This window comes from Equus caballus, chromosome 6 (genome assembly GCF_041296265.1).
Source record: "Equus caballus isolate H_3958 breed thoroughbred chromosome 6, TB-T2T, whole genome shotgun sequence".
NCBI lineage: Eukaryota > Metazoa > Chordata > Mammalia > Perissodactyla > Equidae > Equus > Equus caballus.
The window spans coordinates 15,793,059-15,808,520 of NC_091689.1; the positions used below are offsets into that span (position 1 = coordinate 15,793,059).

At 44.7% G+C, this 15,462-nt stretch overlaps 1 protein-coding gene across 1 annotated transcript; it reads left to right on the top strand.

Annotated features, from left to right (window-relative positions):
• Nucleotides 1-11,907: 11,907 nt before the first annotated feature.
• On the top strand, nucleotides 11,908-12,718 carry LOC138924573 (small cysteine and glycine repeat-containing protein 7-like). Its single transcript, XM_070269426.1, has one exon. The coding sequence runs from the start codon at nucleotides 11,965-11,967 to the stop codon at nucleotides 12,325-12,327; it is 363 nt and encodes a 120-aa protein (XP_070125527.1). The 5' UTR covers nucleotides 11,908-11,964; the 3' UTR covers nucleotides 12,328-12,718.
• The last annotated feature ends 2,744 nt before the right edge of the window (nucleotides 12,719-15,462 follow it).

A 15,462-nucleotide genomic window follows, 5' to 3' on the forward strand; every position in this document is an offset into this window, starting at 1 on the left:
TAAGTATTCTCTCACCTTTTCACTCACAAAATATAGGGAAAAATGCACAGTTATGATATTCAAGATAAAAACAAATAATTCAATTTCCCTTATAGATAGCAAGAGCAAATCAAGTTCCATATCAGTTCAATCAAGACCAAAGCCTCTAAATGAAGGCTTGTTACTGCCTTATTCATTTTCTGAATACCTTGTTTGAAAGATGGCTTGGAGAGTGAGGGAAGCTAACGAAGCATCACTCTTACTTTTTCAACTTTACTTCCCACAAATACACTGAGCACATGTACTACATGAAGAAATTTGCATTTTAACCTAATTGTATGGAGGATTGGTACAAAAACAGTGAGAAGTAGCAAATATGTGAGGAAAAGGTATAAAGTTAACTAGCTTTTTAAGCTAGAAAAGTAATTGGAAAACTATTTGGGTAACCACAGATTTTTATCAATTCTACTTCCATGACGTCATTTACACTTAGGCAGTGACTGTCCCAAATGGAACTTAAACTTTGTTGATTCTGACTTGTCTGCTGAGGTTTAGAGAAATGGTGAACTGGGCCTGTCAGGGGTCCCTTGAGATGGACACTGAGGGACATCCTAACAAAAGCACATACAGTCACTATAAGGGAAAGGAATCAGGCAGTGAAGTTGGGGTTATGACAATGCCGCAGTTACTAGAGATCTTTTGAGTGGCTCATGTCATGGACCTATAATAATTGTACCCCATTATGGTCTTGTGCCTGAGGCATGCAGAGAAAATGCAATGAGGAAAATCCCTTGTAAGACATGGAGAGTCCAGGGCAGCATTTTGGGACCACGTAACAGAATGTGGTACAAGGTGGGGGAAGGACATTCTCTTCATTGCAGCAGAGTGACATCAAGGCAGGGTGACGTTGGTGCAGATGCGGCTAGGAGTATTGGCACTGGCAGCAAATACAACACAATGTGGTGGCTGGTGGCAGTGGTGGGCTCCATCACAGTACAGCTGTGGCTTAGGACCTTCAACCAGTACCTACAGGAATGTACCATCATGTGCCTTCATGGTTTTTTCTGCTGATACGGCCTCAGAGATGCATCACTGCTGGCCCTGGGAGACTGCTCTGGGTAGATTATGAAGCAAATGAAAGGGCCATTCTACAGGGCAGTTGAGCGTGCTGTGTTCCTGAGCACACTGACACCTCTTGAGGACCCCCCCCAGAATAATATTTGTTGGAGCAGGAGGACTTTGAAGAGGGTAAGAGGACCCACGCAGCACATATTGGTGGATTTAATTTAATTAATCAACCAGTGATCAACACATTTAACAAGTATTTACTGGCCACTTACTAACTGACTAAATAGCAGATCTTTAGACTCTTAATGTGACCCTGTTTTCTCTCCTGCAATGACGTTCCCCTGAGAATGTTCTGTGTCCAGCTTATCACTCTTTCCATCCCTCACTTCCCCAGCCTTTGGCCCATTGAGACCCATATTCTCTCTGGTTAAGACTGTTTGTTGCAAAAGCCTTTTAACTGGTCCCCAATATCAGTCTCACCTTCCCACGTGCTGGTTGTGTTGTCAGTCACCTTCTTAAACATGAATCCCAGTTCCCACTGACTTCCAAACTTCCAACGCTTCTTCAATATGGCACCCAAGGATTTATACCTTTTTTTCCCCCCAAAGCCCCAGTACATAGTTGTATATTCTTATTGTAAGTCCTTCTAGTTCTTCTATGTGAGCCACTACCACAGCATGGCTACCGACAGATGAGTGGTGTGGTTCCATGCCCAGGAACTGAACCCGGGCCACAGAAGCAGAGCCCCCCAAACTTTAACAACTAGGCCATCAGGGCTGGCTCGGATTTATACCTTTTGACTCTATTTTCCCAGGCTCGGATCTCACTTTCTTAGCTTCCATGCCTCCCTCCAGTCCCATCCTGTAGGTCTCACCTGTAGGCCTATAGAAGGGGCTGCCTGGCCACCCTCACATTTTCCTATCTCCAGTCTCTGCTGAAGCTCTTACATGGAAAGCCCTACCCTGTGATACATAGTCCCTGTCCTAGTTTTCCCAATTCTCCTGTCACACACACTCAGAGTCAACTCTTTCCCCCCATACCTCTAAGAAAGTCAATTGGTAGGGTTATTCTTGTTCTTATCCCATTCTACTGGAATTTCTTTACATGAATTTCTTACCACACCGAGAGCCTGTGGATTCATCTTGTTATGTTCTCACAGTGCCCTGCAGAGTCACTTCCTTATAAGAGAAGGATAATTCGATACATGTTTATTAAACTGAATATATTGCCCCCTCCCCCCTGTTTATATGATGGAAAAGTATTAAGGTGCATTAAAGCAGAAGTTCATGGGCCCTTTTAATAAAAACAGGCAAATCTGAAGATTAGCGGGTTGGGATGAAATGTATACTAGCTGAGGGCATGGAGGACATCCTTGTTCATTGTGTGTTTTCCAGGACAGTTATTTAAATAATTTTACTGTTCTGTCTTTACTCTAGAATAGGAAAGAAAAACTATCAAACATTCACAGGACATAACTATATTCCAAAATTTCAGCAACAAAGTGTCAACCAGAAATGAATTGGCTATTTTATGAAGGGGTTATCCTAGAAGTGTAACTATTGATGCCAGATAAGTGTAGGTGGGGTTTAGAGGCTGTACAACTGAACCACGGTGTGCCAAACCATTTTATTATCTTTCTAGTTTGATAAGTAGGGCACAGCTGCATTCTCAAAGAAGTCATCTTTAAGACTTCCTTAACCGTAACTAAAAATTAACCTAAAGAGAGCCCAGTATTAAAGACTCAGATCATAACACTATTCCAGGGGAATTACAACTTCCTTCATCTCAGAGGGCTGAGAGAACCCCTGGCTTTCCTCTGCAGTGTGCTGCTTGGACTGGCTTGGGTGACCCATCAGAGCTCTTCTCTATTCTGACAACAGCCAACAGGACAGACCTGCAGACTCCACTGATTACTGTCACTGTTTACCTTTAACAGAAAAGAGTGGTTGGTGTAGGGATGGCCAATGGGAAGGAACCATTTCAAGTACAAGTTCCATGGGGGACTGCGCCATGATCACCCAGGCACCATGCAACTGTCAGAAACGAGCCTTTAGGTTTGTCTTTCTTTTTTAATAGGTTGATGATAGCAGAAGCCTCCTTGAGTTTGGCAAGTGGCTCGGGAATATTGTGCACAGGATGTACTTCTATCATCTGGCATGATGCTAAGGATGCTCTGTAATAAACTCTGATAACCCAGGATCCCGTCTCCTCTGATTCAGGCTCCTAACCTATGTGACAGGATGAAGAAATACCCAAGGCACTCAGCCTGGGGAGGATGAAATGATGTGACCTGAGATCACCCTTTCCCTTTTGAGTTTCAAAATGTTCTCTTCTGTCTAAAGAGATGTTTCACAACGTAGTAAATGGTTGTAAATGGTGCAAGAATGAAAAATCTTTGTCTTGGGCTGAAATAACTGAGAAATGTGAAAGTAACTGAGGGGAATCAGACTTTCACAATTACCGAAAAAAAAAAAAAGGGAGTTAATAGTTGTTTCCTGTTCTATTTTAAAGATGGCTTTAAAAAGACACATAAAAGCTAAATTTAGCAAGTTATTCAAGTCAGAAGAACTCATGAAGGAAGTGCACAAGAGGCCATGTGAGATTCTGCTGTGGGTACTTGCCTCAACAACAGGGAAGTGGCCTTGTGTCTTGGGTCAATACTCTCCCAGAGGGAGTATTGGGCCCCCTGGCAGAGGCAAGCATCAGACCTCTCTCATCTCCTGTCTCCCTCTTCACCTCTCCTGAGTCCTCTCTACTGACACCGTGGGGTGCTGTGGCTGTGGAATTTGTGGTGGCTGCAGCAGTGGCTACAGTGACTGTGGCAGTGGCTACGGCAGCTGTACCACCTGCAGATGCTACCGGGTTGGCTGCTGCTCCAGCTGCTGACCCTGCTGCTGTGGCTGCTGCAGTGTCCCCGTGGTCTGCTGCTGCCGCCCCTCCTGTGGCTGCAGGTCCTTTGGCTGTGGCTCGTATGGCTGTGGGCAGGGCTGCTGCCAACGGAAGGGCTGCTGCAAGAAGCAGTGTTGCCCTTAGGCAGCCAGCAGAGCCTCTGTCCCTGGGCAGGAGATGCTGAGGACTGTCCTCCACTCCGTCCGCCTGGTCTACCTGTGTTCTGGTATGCTGGGACTTATCCTTTTGGACTATGAATTTGCTCTTGCATTTGGGTTCCTGGCCTTTCTGCTTTGGCTGTTTTCAGTTTCCAATCAAACAGCAAACAGCCAAAACAAAGAGATGAGGACAGCCTAGCTCCTAAAAAACAGTTGACGTCACTGAGTTCCATCAAGTAGGATCATAATTCCCAATATTCTTTAAACTTACCTGATTATTTGCTTCCCATTCATGTGCTTCTATCTTGGCTCCTTTTCTATCTTGCATCCCTATTTGTCAACAGCTGTTTCCTAAATTTCCTAATAAAATAAATATATCACTCAAAGTTTCTTTTTGCCTTTACTTTGGTTTGAGCATATCCCACTTCCTAAAGATCTTAATCTCTTTTCAAAGGCCCTTGGTGATGGGCAGAGATAGCAGAGCAAGACAGGGACCATGAGAATAGCTTTCCCACCACCGCTGTCCACACATTCTCTTACAATGCAAACAGAACACTGGAAAGTGTGGCTTTATCTACAATTTGGATTTTATATTGAAGTGACAGCTTTATTTGCAGATAGAGAAATGTCCCTAATTCATTAAAAAGTCCTATTTTATTCACAAAGGACCAATTTAAACAAATATTCAGGAACGTACTTACTACCAAAAATATGGATGGCTGAATTGCTTTAGATTTCCATCTGCTCGAGCCATTTACTCTTTGCTTGGAGGGCAAAGTTCCACCCATGCAGTGCAGGCCTTTTTATTTTTTTCTCTATAAATTCAGCCAGCAGCGCACATTTAGAACTTTGGTGTTCTTAGTTTAGCTCTTCTATATCCCTAACTACAAAAAATAATGCCATCAGGTTGTGCTAAATGAGTTGGCATTGGCGGATGTGGGATTTATCTTGGTTGTCCTGCTCCAGCCTTGGGCCTCAAGTGAATTGCTATTTGCCTTTCTGTCTAAATTAATTTAACATCAATTGGGTATTTTTACGGCTTGGGTTTTCTTCCAAGTTCATTTCAGATCTTACTTAATAACTTAAACCATGATTTATGTTTCTGTTTCTTTCTTTCCATTTTTTAGACTCATAAGCCTAGAGGGGCCTTGAGCAGTCAGCTAATCCCTGTCCTTTGACCAGACTGTGGTAGTCCCTTCCTGATAGGAAAACTGCTACATGTGTAGGATCTATTTGTTTTATATCTAGAGAGAAAACTAGACCTTACTTAATCCTCAATAAACATCATTCACTTTGAAGATACAAACTGAAATACAAATGATATTTTATGATTCAGACCACGAGTAGTATTTAGAAGGATTTAAATATTTTAGGAGAGTCTGCTTTCTGTTGACAAATATTCATTGAGAAACTCCTAGATATCAGTGAAGCTCTCAAGTGCTGAGGCCAGTTCAAAGACGGAGCACATCCTGCCTTGAAGTGTCTTTGGGTGTGATGGGTTGTGCACAAGGGATTGTATCCAAGGCCAAGTGTGACACTAGCTGTGGGCATTTCCATCAGAGGTGGGAAGATAGTTCTTGAAAACATCCAGATGGCTTCATAGCACTGAATCTTGTGGCTTCTTATTCTCTGTGGACTTAGTGTATCTTTTCTCTGTCACATTTGGTCTATTTTGGAGTGGCAGAGGCTGTCATCCCTGCAATGTCAGGCCAGCCATCACTGTCTTTGCAATAAGTTTCTTCATCTCTTTGCCACAAGGTGTGAGTTTCTCAGGTGGATAAAGTACTGCAGAGAAAAAGATGGGCCACAATTTAAAGAAAGTATTTCTATAGTTCAATTGAGCTCAGCAAATATTTTCACTTCTCAATCTGAAATTATTCTCACTTGGTTTTCAAATCCTTATAGGCCCTGCCTATAAATTTCCCACAGTAAAGGATGTAGATCACGTTTATGCCAATTATTCAGGTAACCTAAACAAGGACCCAAATTCGCAATCGGACTACAGAGAGGAACCTACAACCATTCACCAACTGAAGTGAGATGCAGGATGTGGGCATGCAGAGTGCTCTTCCTATAGCTGCCGGCCCTCTCACAAAGCCCCATGTGTAGATCCTGTCTGATTTCCTTGTGCATTTCATGGTAGCTTCATGTGGTGGGAATTAGTGTGGACCCTGCTCAGGAGGAGGAAGAGAGAGCTGAGCGTGTCAAGGAAAGCCAGGAACTATAGTGCATCCACGTGCCACATCGTGGATACAACAGCAGCACAATTCTTTCATTTAAACATCAAGGATGATCAGTCACACAGATTCATTTAAGCCACAGCATCTCTTTAGGCCAACAGCTCAGCTTCCACACAAACACGTTTGTGTCGTTGACATTCATCACACATGACCAAAAGAGTATTAGTTTGCCAGGAGTGCCATAAAAAAGTACCATAGACTGGGTGGCTTAAACAACGAGAATTTGTTTTCTCATAATTCCGGAGCCTGGGAGTCCAACATCAAGGTGTCAGCAGATTTAGTTTCTTCTCCAGATTCTCTCCTTGGCTCGCAGATGGCCACCTTCTTGTCGTGTCCTCACCTGGTCCTCCGTATATGTCTGTGTCATAATTTCCTCTTCTTATAAGGAAACCAGTCATATTTGTTTAGGACCCACCTTAATGACCTTCTTTTAACTTAGTCACCTCTTTAAAGATCCTATCTCTAAATACAGTCACCTTCTGATGTACTGGGAGTTAGGATTTCAACATACAGATTTTGAGCGGGACGCAATTCAGCCCCTAACAAGAAAGTAACGAAACATAGAGATGTCAAATGCTTTGTCCTTCATTCATGTGATTTTGCTAGTGACCTATGTTCCATATAACATGACTTTGCTTTTTTTTTTTCAGTAGCCATTATGGATTTACACTTATCTTCTTTTCCATATCAAATTATCACACATTTAGCTGAAGGAATTGTCTTGGAGTACCCAGCACGATTCCTGGCAAATAAATGTTCAGAAGTGTCACTGGTTCACCCTGCCAGCTGGGTCCTTTTCTGCAAATCAATGTCAACACTGAGTAATGACACCTCAGCAAATTGAGACAGCCCCACATCTTCTATTCACACTCACTGAAAACAAACTCACGTTTCTAGTGATTGGGCCAGGGGAGCAAGAGCCTAAGAAGGGTTACATCTTCATTGCTGAGAGAGGCTGCATGTCCTAGAACTGTGCCGATCAGCCTTGCTTTGTGGGAAAACTGCCTCAAGGAGTTGTCAGTGAGGAAGAGTTGGGTGAGAGATGGACTGGGGCATCTCCCCTGACCCTTCCCTCCAAGCTGAACACATGACCAGAGGTGGTTCTAAGTCTAGGAGTCTGGGAGGGGAAAGATGAGTCAGAAAGTGGGGACCCCAGAGATAAATGCTAGAAGCTGAGGGTAACTACCGAGTGCTGGGTAGCCTCAGGCCACTAGTGGCTCAGGGCTCTTAGAGGTGGAAAAAGAAACAGAAACGGAGCCACATGGGTACCCAAACCTACTGTGTCAACCTAGAACTTGGGGAGGCTGGTCTCATACCCACCTCCTCAAACGCTAGCTTCTGAATTCCAACGGGAAGGGAAGACCCCCTTTGGAAGTCTTATTTGACATGATTACTCAACTCATGTTTCCTTTGGTTATTTTATTCCATTTGGTCAGCTCAACCTGTTTAAGCATCTATCTTATGTCAGGTTCTGCTTCGAGTGACAAGGAAACACCCCAAGAGGGCCTTATGGGGTTGGTGCAAGAATATCCTTCTCCTGGGAGACACACCCAAGGTGCTCAGCTTCCCACCACCCAACACAACTGGAAGCCCCCTGATTCCTTCCCCTCTTACCTTGCTGCTAAACCAACCGGGATGGACCAAGAATCTGGAGTCTACACAGAAGATGGCCACTATGGGAAATTAACAGAAGGGGTGTTTAGGAACACATTTTATTGTGTATGGAGAATCTTTCAGAGAACGCTGAAGGGGTGGGATGAAAGTTGCCCATTATGATTATTTTGAATCTAATGCTCATCTTCTCATGTTATAACTGAAAGCTGATTTTGTAGTTTGTAGTGGCTGATAGACAGACTTCCATGGTCCTTGCTATGACTAGAGCCAAACTTGGTCGTCTGGCTCTGGGAGAGCTGAGTTAGAGGACACAGGTGCTTAGTGAGGAGTGATGGCTGAATGGAAAGCAACGTGGACTACAAAGCTAAAGGACAAAGATATGTGATGAACCCAAGGCCTCTGTTTATGTTGCGTTTCGAAATAATTCTCAGCAATAAGGCCATGACAACTAAGATCAACACAGAGTAGAAAGGACTCTGGGAGTAGACAAACAGTGACCATGATAAACAATGAGCCTCAAAAGTGACCATGCTGCTAAGTGATGATCCCATGATCACGCAGGATCTGCCCAATTATTCACACACCCAGACTTCTGTTGCTAAGATTCCATTAAGGGAGAGATTTGGGAAAGTTTAGTTTACAATATTGAAGTGCTAAGATTGAGGAGGGGCCCCTAAATCCTTCACTTCTTGATAAACCCACAATGGATTAATCATTCGTTAGTCCACTTACATCTATTGCAAACAAATTATCCAGTTTTTGATTCATTGCTGCCTTTGCACACATAATGTCTACCTCTTCTGTGGGGATCAAAATGCATTTTCCCTGTGGACAGACAGTTTAGAGACTGGAAAGAGAAAAAGACATGACTCTTTGAGGCCGATTTAGTATCCTTTATTAAGAAAACTGTTGCTCTGCGTTATGCAGAGATGACATTGCAGTGGTAAGAACAGGACACAAATAAACACAAAGTGAGAGGCATTTCAAGGAGGTGGAACATTCCTTGTCTTGACTCTATTTTGTAGAGGACGTGACTCGGACGGTAACTGACAGAGAAGACTGCACGTTTATGACTTTGGTTGGTGTTTATGAAATGCAGGCAGGATCACAGAAACTACAGAAATGTGAGATTTCCGTGGGCTGCTGATGAGGCTAAAGTCATGCTTGTGACTTGACTTACAAGTCAGAGAGGAGCAGCCAGGCGGGGAGGGGGAGTCTTACCTGGAGCAGGGTTACCTGCAGCACCTCCCCAGAGGCCAGCTGGCCCGCCTAGTGGCAGCATTGCTTCTGGCAGCAGCACTTCTGCTGGCAGCAGCACTTCTGCTGGCAACAGCCCTTCCCACAGCCGCACGAGCCACATGAGCCACAGGAGCCACAGCCACAGGAGCGGCGGCAGCAGCAGACCACGGGGACACTGCAGCAGCCCCCACAGCAGCCACAGCAGCAGGGGCAGCAGCCGGAGCAGCAGCCGACCCGGTAGCATCTGCAGGTGGTGCAGCTGCCGCAGCCACCACCACAACCACCACCGCAGCCGCCACCGCAGCCACCACAGCCACCACCGCAGCCACCACCGCAGCCACCACAGCCACCGCAGCCACCACAGCTTCCACAGCCACAGCACCCCATGGTGTCAGTAGAGAGGACTCAGGAGAGGTGAGGAGGGAAGTTCAGGAGATGAGTGAGGTCTGATGCTGCCTTCTGCTGGGAGGCCCTTAAATACCATCTTGGGAACAGGGAGAAGGAGTGACCCAAGACGCATGACCGGCGGTCACTTCCTCATTGTTGCTATTGCAGTTTCCAAATGTACGGCTATTCCTTGTTTACATTCCTATGGGACATATTTGACCCAATACTTTTGCTAATTTTAGCTTTTCTTTTTAAAGTCACTTTAAAAGCAAGCCAAGAGATAACATTTTGGAGGGGAGCTTCATTTTCACAGAAACACCATTTGAATCTTTGAGATTTTGATTGAAGAAGGCACTCAATTGTTGCCAGCTCCTTTTCCACTTCTCCTTGATGGTTTTCTCTCCATTTATTCAGTCGAAATCATCCTGCTTTAACAGAAACCTCCCAGATGCGGAAAAGTAAATATGAATATCCACATAGAACAAGTCATTTTCTTTCAAAAATGTTCACATCCACTATTTTTGTGTGCCTTACACCTCACTAAATTGGCCATTTTAGTTCTTGTGAGGTTACATGTTCACAGCTATATTTCCAAAGATATTTGAATTATTTTAAAACTAAATGACCCTCTTTTCTTCTCCAGTGCTCCCTTCTCTCACTCTACTCTGTCTCTCCCTTAGTGCTCACATCCTTCCCACAGTTCCGATTTCCACATGTATTTTCCCTCCAGCTTAGAATTTCCTCCAGGCTTCAGATCCATAGAGAGCCAACTCATAACTCCACCATCTCCCCCCAGGTGTCTCGGGGCCTCTCCAGTGCCGCTGGCCCCAGACCCACATCACAATCTTCCTTCCTTAATCCCCATCACCAGCAATATGAGCAAATTTTTCCTCCACCGTTCCTTATTCATGAAGTTGGCAATCCTTTAAAAAAAGATTAACTTTGAATCCTTCTTTTCTTTCAGCCCCAAATTTAGTCTTTCACCAAATTCTGTTGATTCTGCCTCCTTAAAAGCTCTCAAACCTACTTTCCTATCTCTAGCTCCACTGTACACCTCACCCCAGTTCAAGGACCCCCCTGAAATGCTCTCGTTGGTCTACTTACAACAGAAGTGGTTTGGGATCGTTGATAACAAGCCAGTCAGCTCTAGGGACATTACAGTATTTCCTCTCACTCAAATTTCTGAAGAACAATCCTACCAAATTGGGAAAATGGGCTCTGAGCAGCAAGCCTGGTACAAAATAAAGCTTGGGAGATCTGGTGGCCACCAAACCTCCCCATCAATGTCCTCTGAGCTCTCATTGATGGCCAGAGATGCTCCTACATCAGCACATGTGATGGAGAGCCCTCCTGGACCCTCATTTTCCTTGCCCTATGTTTTTAAAGCCTTGGTGGTCACCAGCCCTCAGATCCCGCCAGGATCCACAGCTACATGCTTCTTCTTGTAGCCACAAACTCTTTTTCTCCCCAAGTCAGGCCTCTCCCCACTTCCCTAGCTTCTGCACCTGCACTCTGTGAGGGCCGCCCACCCCACCCCCCCCAACTCTCAAAATCACCTAGGTCAGGCTGGTCAACACAGTGGTGTTGCAGATATCAATTGATGTCATTCACTCAAGGACAAACATTAGCTCCTCATCCAAAGCAAAACATACCAAGAATTTTATCATCAAAATGCAGACTCTTGAGAGAAGTTATTTCTGTTTTTAAAATAATCATTATGGCCTGGGTGTGAGAAGACAAATCACAATGGTATACTTCAAATGTAGATGTAGGAAGTTCACGTCTCCAGCCTCAGCGTTTCCGCTGGTCGTCGACAAATACGATCATGGCATTGGACCTGGGTAGACGCCTTTGAGTCTGTTGCCATTTTCACGTCTCTAGCTCAGTGTTCCTGTCTATTGCAAGCTCTGAGGTCAGGGACTGTACCTTGAACTTCACTGTACTCACCCCCTCAGCACTCACAGATCACCTGGCCCAGTAGCTGACTGATGATGTGTGTGTTTGCAAGTCCTGCCAACAGCTCATACACAGCATGTGCTCCCTGGGCATCGTGGGAGGATAGAGAAATATCCCCATTCCTGTTGACAGCCTAGTTCCCAGAATGCTTCCCTAGAACGTTTAGGCCTTTTTTACTCACAGTGGAACACAGTTTTATGAAAAAATAAACAAAATTGAAAAGGTGGTGCAGACACCTAAAAGGGAAGTAAATAAGAAACAATGGCATTCTTCCATGTAAACAGAGCCAAATAGCAACAGGGAAGTGGTCACATGTCTCCCCCCCATCCCCAGAGCTGGTATATAAGGGCCTCCCCCAGCAGAAGGTGGCATCAGACCTCCCTCACCTCCTGAACATCCGTCCTCACCTCTCCTGAGTCCTCTCTACTGACACCATGGGGTGCTGTGGCTGTGGAAGCTGTGGTGGCTGCGGTGGCTGTGGTGGCTGCGGTGGCTGCTGTGGTGGCTGCGGTGGCAGCTGTGGTGGTGGTTGTGGTGGTGGCTGCGGCAGCTGCACCACCTGCAGATGCTACCGGGTCGGCTGCTGCTCCGGCTGCTGCCCCTGCTGCTGTGGCTGCTGTGGGGGCTGCTGCAGTGTCCCCGTGGTCTGCTGCTGCCGCCACTCCTGTGGCTGTGGCTCCTGTGGCTCGTGTGGCTCGTGTGGCTCGTGTGGCTCGTGCGGCTGTGGGAAGGGCTGTTGCCAGCAGAAGTGCTGCTGCCAGCAGAAGTGCTGCTGCCAGAAGCAATGCTGCCACTAGGCGGGCCAGCTGGCCTCTGGGGAGGTGCTGCAGGTAACCCTGCTCCAGGTAAGACTCCCCCTCCCCGCCTGGCTGCTCCTCTCTGACTTGTAAGTCAAGTCACAAGCATGACTTTAGCCTCATCAGCAGCCCACGGAAATCTCACATTTCTGTAGTTTCTGTGATCCTGCCTGCATTTCATAAACACCAACCAAAGTCATAAACGTGCAGTCTTCTCTGTCAGTTACCGTCCGAGTCACGTCCTCTACAAAATAGAGTCAAGACAAGGAATGTTCCACCTCCTTGAAATGCCTCTCACTTTGTGTTTATTTGTGTCCTGTTCTTACCACTGCAATGTCATCTCTGCATAACGCAGAGCAACAGTTTTCTTAATAAAGGATACTAAATCGGCCTCAAAGAGTCATGTCTTTTTCTCTTTCCAGTCTCTAAACTGTCTGTCCACAGGGAAAATGCATTTTGATCCCCACAGAAGAGGTAGACATTATGTGTGCAAAGGCAGCAATGAATCAAAAACTGGATAATTTGTTTGCGATAAATGTAGGTGAATTGATGAATGATTAATCCACTGCGGGTTTATCAAGAAGTGAAGAACTTAGGAGCACATCCTTAATCTTATCACTCAATTTCTTAAACTAAACTCTCTCCAAATCTCTCCCTTAATGGAGTCTTAGCAACAGAAGTCTGGGTGAGTGGATATTTGTACAGACTCTGCATGACCATAGGATCACTTAGAGATCCCATGTGAGATGCGGGACTAGAGCCAGCCTCACTTTTGAGGTGAGGTGCCAGGGCAGGGCCCCTTTGGTCTTGAAAAAAGATCAACTGCTCTTAGATGCTTGGAATTATCACTTATAAACTGCTGTCCACTAGAGAGGATATGGACACAGCCCTGAGACCACAAATTGACTTAAATCATCTACAAGTTTGAGAATAATCTATGATAGCCCATGACCATTGTAGGATGTGGCCAAGAGATGGGGCAGGAAAAGATACCTGCAAAACTTCCAGACAATGTGAAGCAAAAAGTGGGGTTGCATGAGAAAAGAGAGTGAGAGGTAGTGAAAACAACAGCAAAACACTCTACACTTAAAGTGAGTCAGCAAACAAAGTTTCAAAAAATACATGTAGTAAGAAGCTTCTAAGATGGCCCCCAATGATCACTGCCTTCTGTGTAATCAACCTCACTTGAGTATTGGCTGAATCCAGTGTCCAATGAAGAGAATACCACAAAAGTGATAGGCTGTCACTTCCTTGTTTAGGTTACAAAAATCTGTGGCTTCCATCTTCAAGCTGACTTGTGATTTCTTGGCTTGTACACTTTGATGAAGCAGGCTGCCATGTTGGAAAGGCCCACATGGCAAGGAACTAAGGGTGGTCTCCAGTCAACAGCCAGCAAGTAATTAAAGCCCTTGGCTCAATAGCTCCTGAGGAACTGAATCCTGCCAACAATCACTGGAACTGGGAAATGGATCCTGCCCCTGTCAAGCCTTGAGAAGACCACAGCCCAGGCAACACCTTGAGTGTAGCTGTAGGGGACTCTATGGCAAAGGACCCAGCTAAGCCGTGCCCAGATTTCTGACTCAGAAACTATGAGATAATAAACGTGTGTTGTTTTAAGTGACTAAGTGTTGGGGTAATTTGTTATGTAGTAATGAATAATGAATACACATTTGAAGACATCTAATGTTAAGAAAGGACAACAAAAGAAAACTTGGAAGATGAATTCATTTCAGATGAAATTGACTTTATAGAACTGACAATGTCTTTTAAGTAAGAGTTTTTGCATCCTCAAAGCAATAAATAAAAGAAAGACTTCAATAAAAAAGAACAAGGATTTATAAGGTAAAAACAGGTAAAAGTGAAACAAGAATAGGTTTATATCAAAACAACCAATTTGAAATCTTGGAAATAAAAAAACATAGAGTTGAAATAAAAACTCAAACAACATAAACGAGAACACCATCAAAGAGAGAATTTGTGAATTGCAAAATACATACGAGGTGTTCACTCAGCGTGCAGCAGAGAGAGACAGAGACCAGAGTAGAAACTGAAGTCATTTGTCTCAACATAACATCTTATCTGAGAAAAACACTTTGAAGATTTTCCCAATGGGCTGCCTCCTGGGCCCAAGCATTTCTTTCCCTAAGCCCAAACTTGTTCACCTTGGACTTCAATTCCAGGTACTCCTGGGTGGATTAAATTTCAGGCAGCTTTTATTCTATTAGAAACATTGGACTCCAAATTATCACAAAGCAATGACATCAGAGTTTTGCATTATGACTGTCAGTGAATATTGAGTTGCTTAAAATTAACTAAAACACTTCCACTGATACAGATCAAGTAAGAATTTAATACACTGCTTATCTATTTCTTTTCTAAGAACTCCATTAGTGTTAGTACTATCAATGATAGCACTTCCCAGTGTAAATTCTGACCTCCAGAGAAAGGCAACCATAGAATTCTTCGAGAATGCTGGGCCTCCCCTCACAAACGTATTTCTCACAGTCATGCTAAAAGCTGTGACCTCTGGACCCTCCCAAGGTGGTTGAGCAAATCTTACATCATAAATTCACTCTAACATTACAATTTCCCTAAGCCTTTCAATACCTTCCTGCAACGTATACCAAGGTAGTTCTGGCATTTCAACTTATTTAGTGTAGGCCACCTGTGGCTCCATGTTTCAGCCAAGCAACCAGACTGTTAGAGCCCTTTCTACCCTCTGATGCTAAAACGTTGAGTCCAGAATCTCTATTTAGTCATCCATCTCAACATATTCTGCTCGATCCAACTTTATATTCCTTCTACCATGATCCCACACCCTTAAGATCCATTCCCAGACATAGTCTTCAGATTACTGTCTAAACAATTGGAAGAATCATGCACCTCTCTCGGAGTCTAGTGCATCTTCTCATGGCTCACACTTTGTACCTCACCTTTCGGGGCCTGGTGAGACTCTAGGCTAGAAGCAACGAGGAACAGTTACAGGTCCAGAAGCAAAGAGGGGTGCAGCAATGCCTTGCAAGGCATTATCCTAGGGGAGGCCATTACTGGACCACTTCCTTAGGCAGAGGCGGAAGGGCTGCTTTTACCAGCAAAGAAGCCTTGGCAGATATAGGAGTCAGATGTCTCCAGCAT

Coding starts and splice junctions, on each gene's coding strand:
- LOC138924573 (XM_070269426.1), top strand. CDS start 11,965: ATGGGGTGCTGTGGCTGTGGAAGCTGTGGTGGCTGCGGTGGCTGTGGT.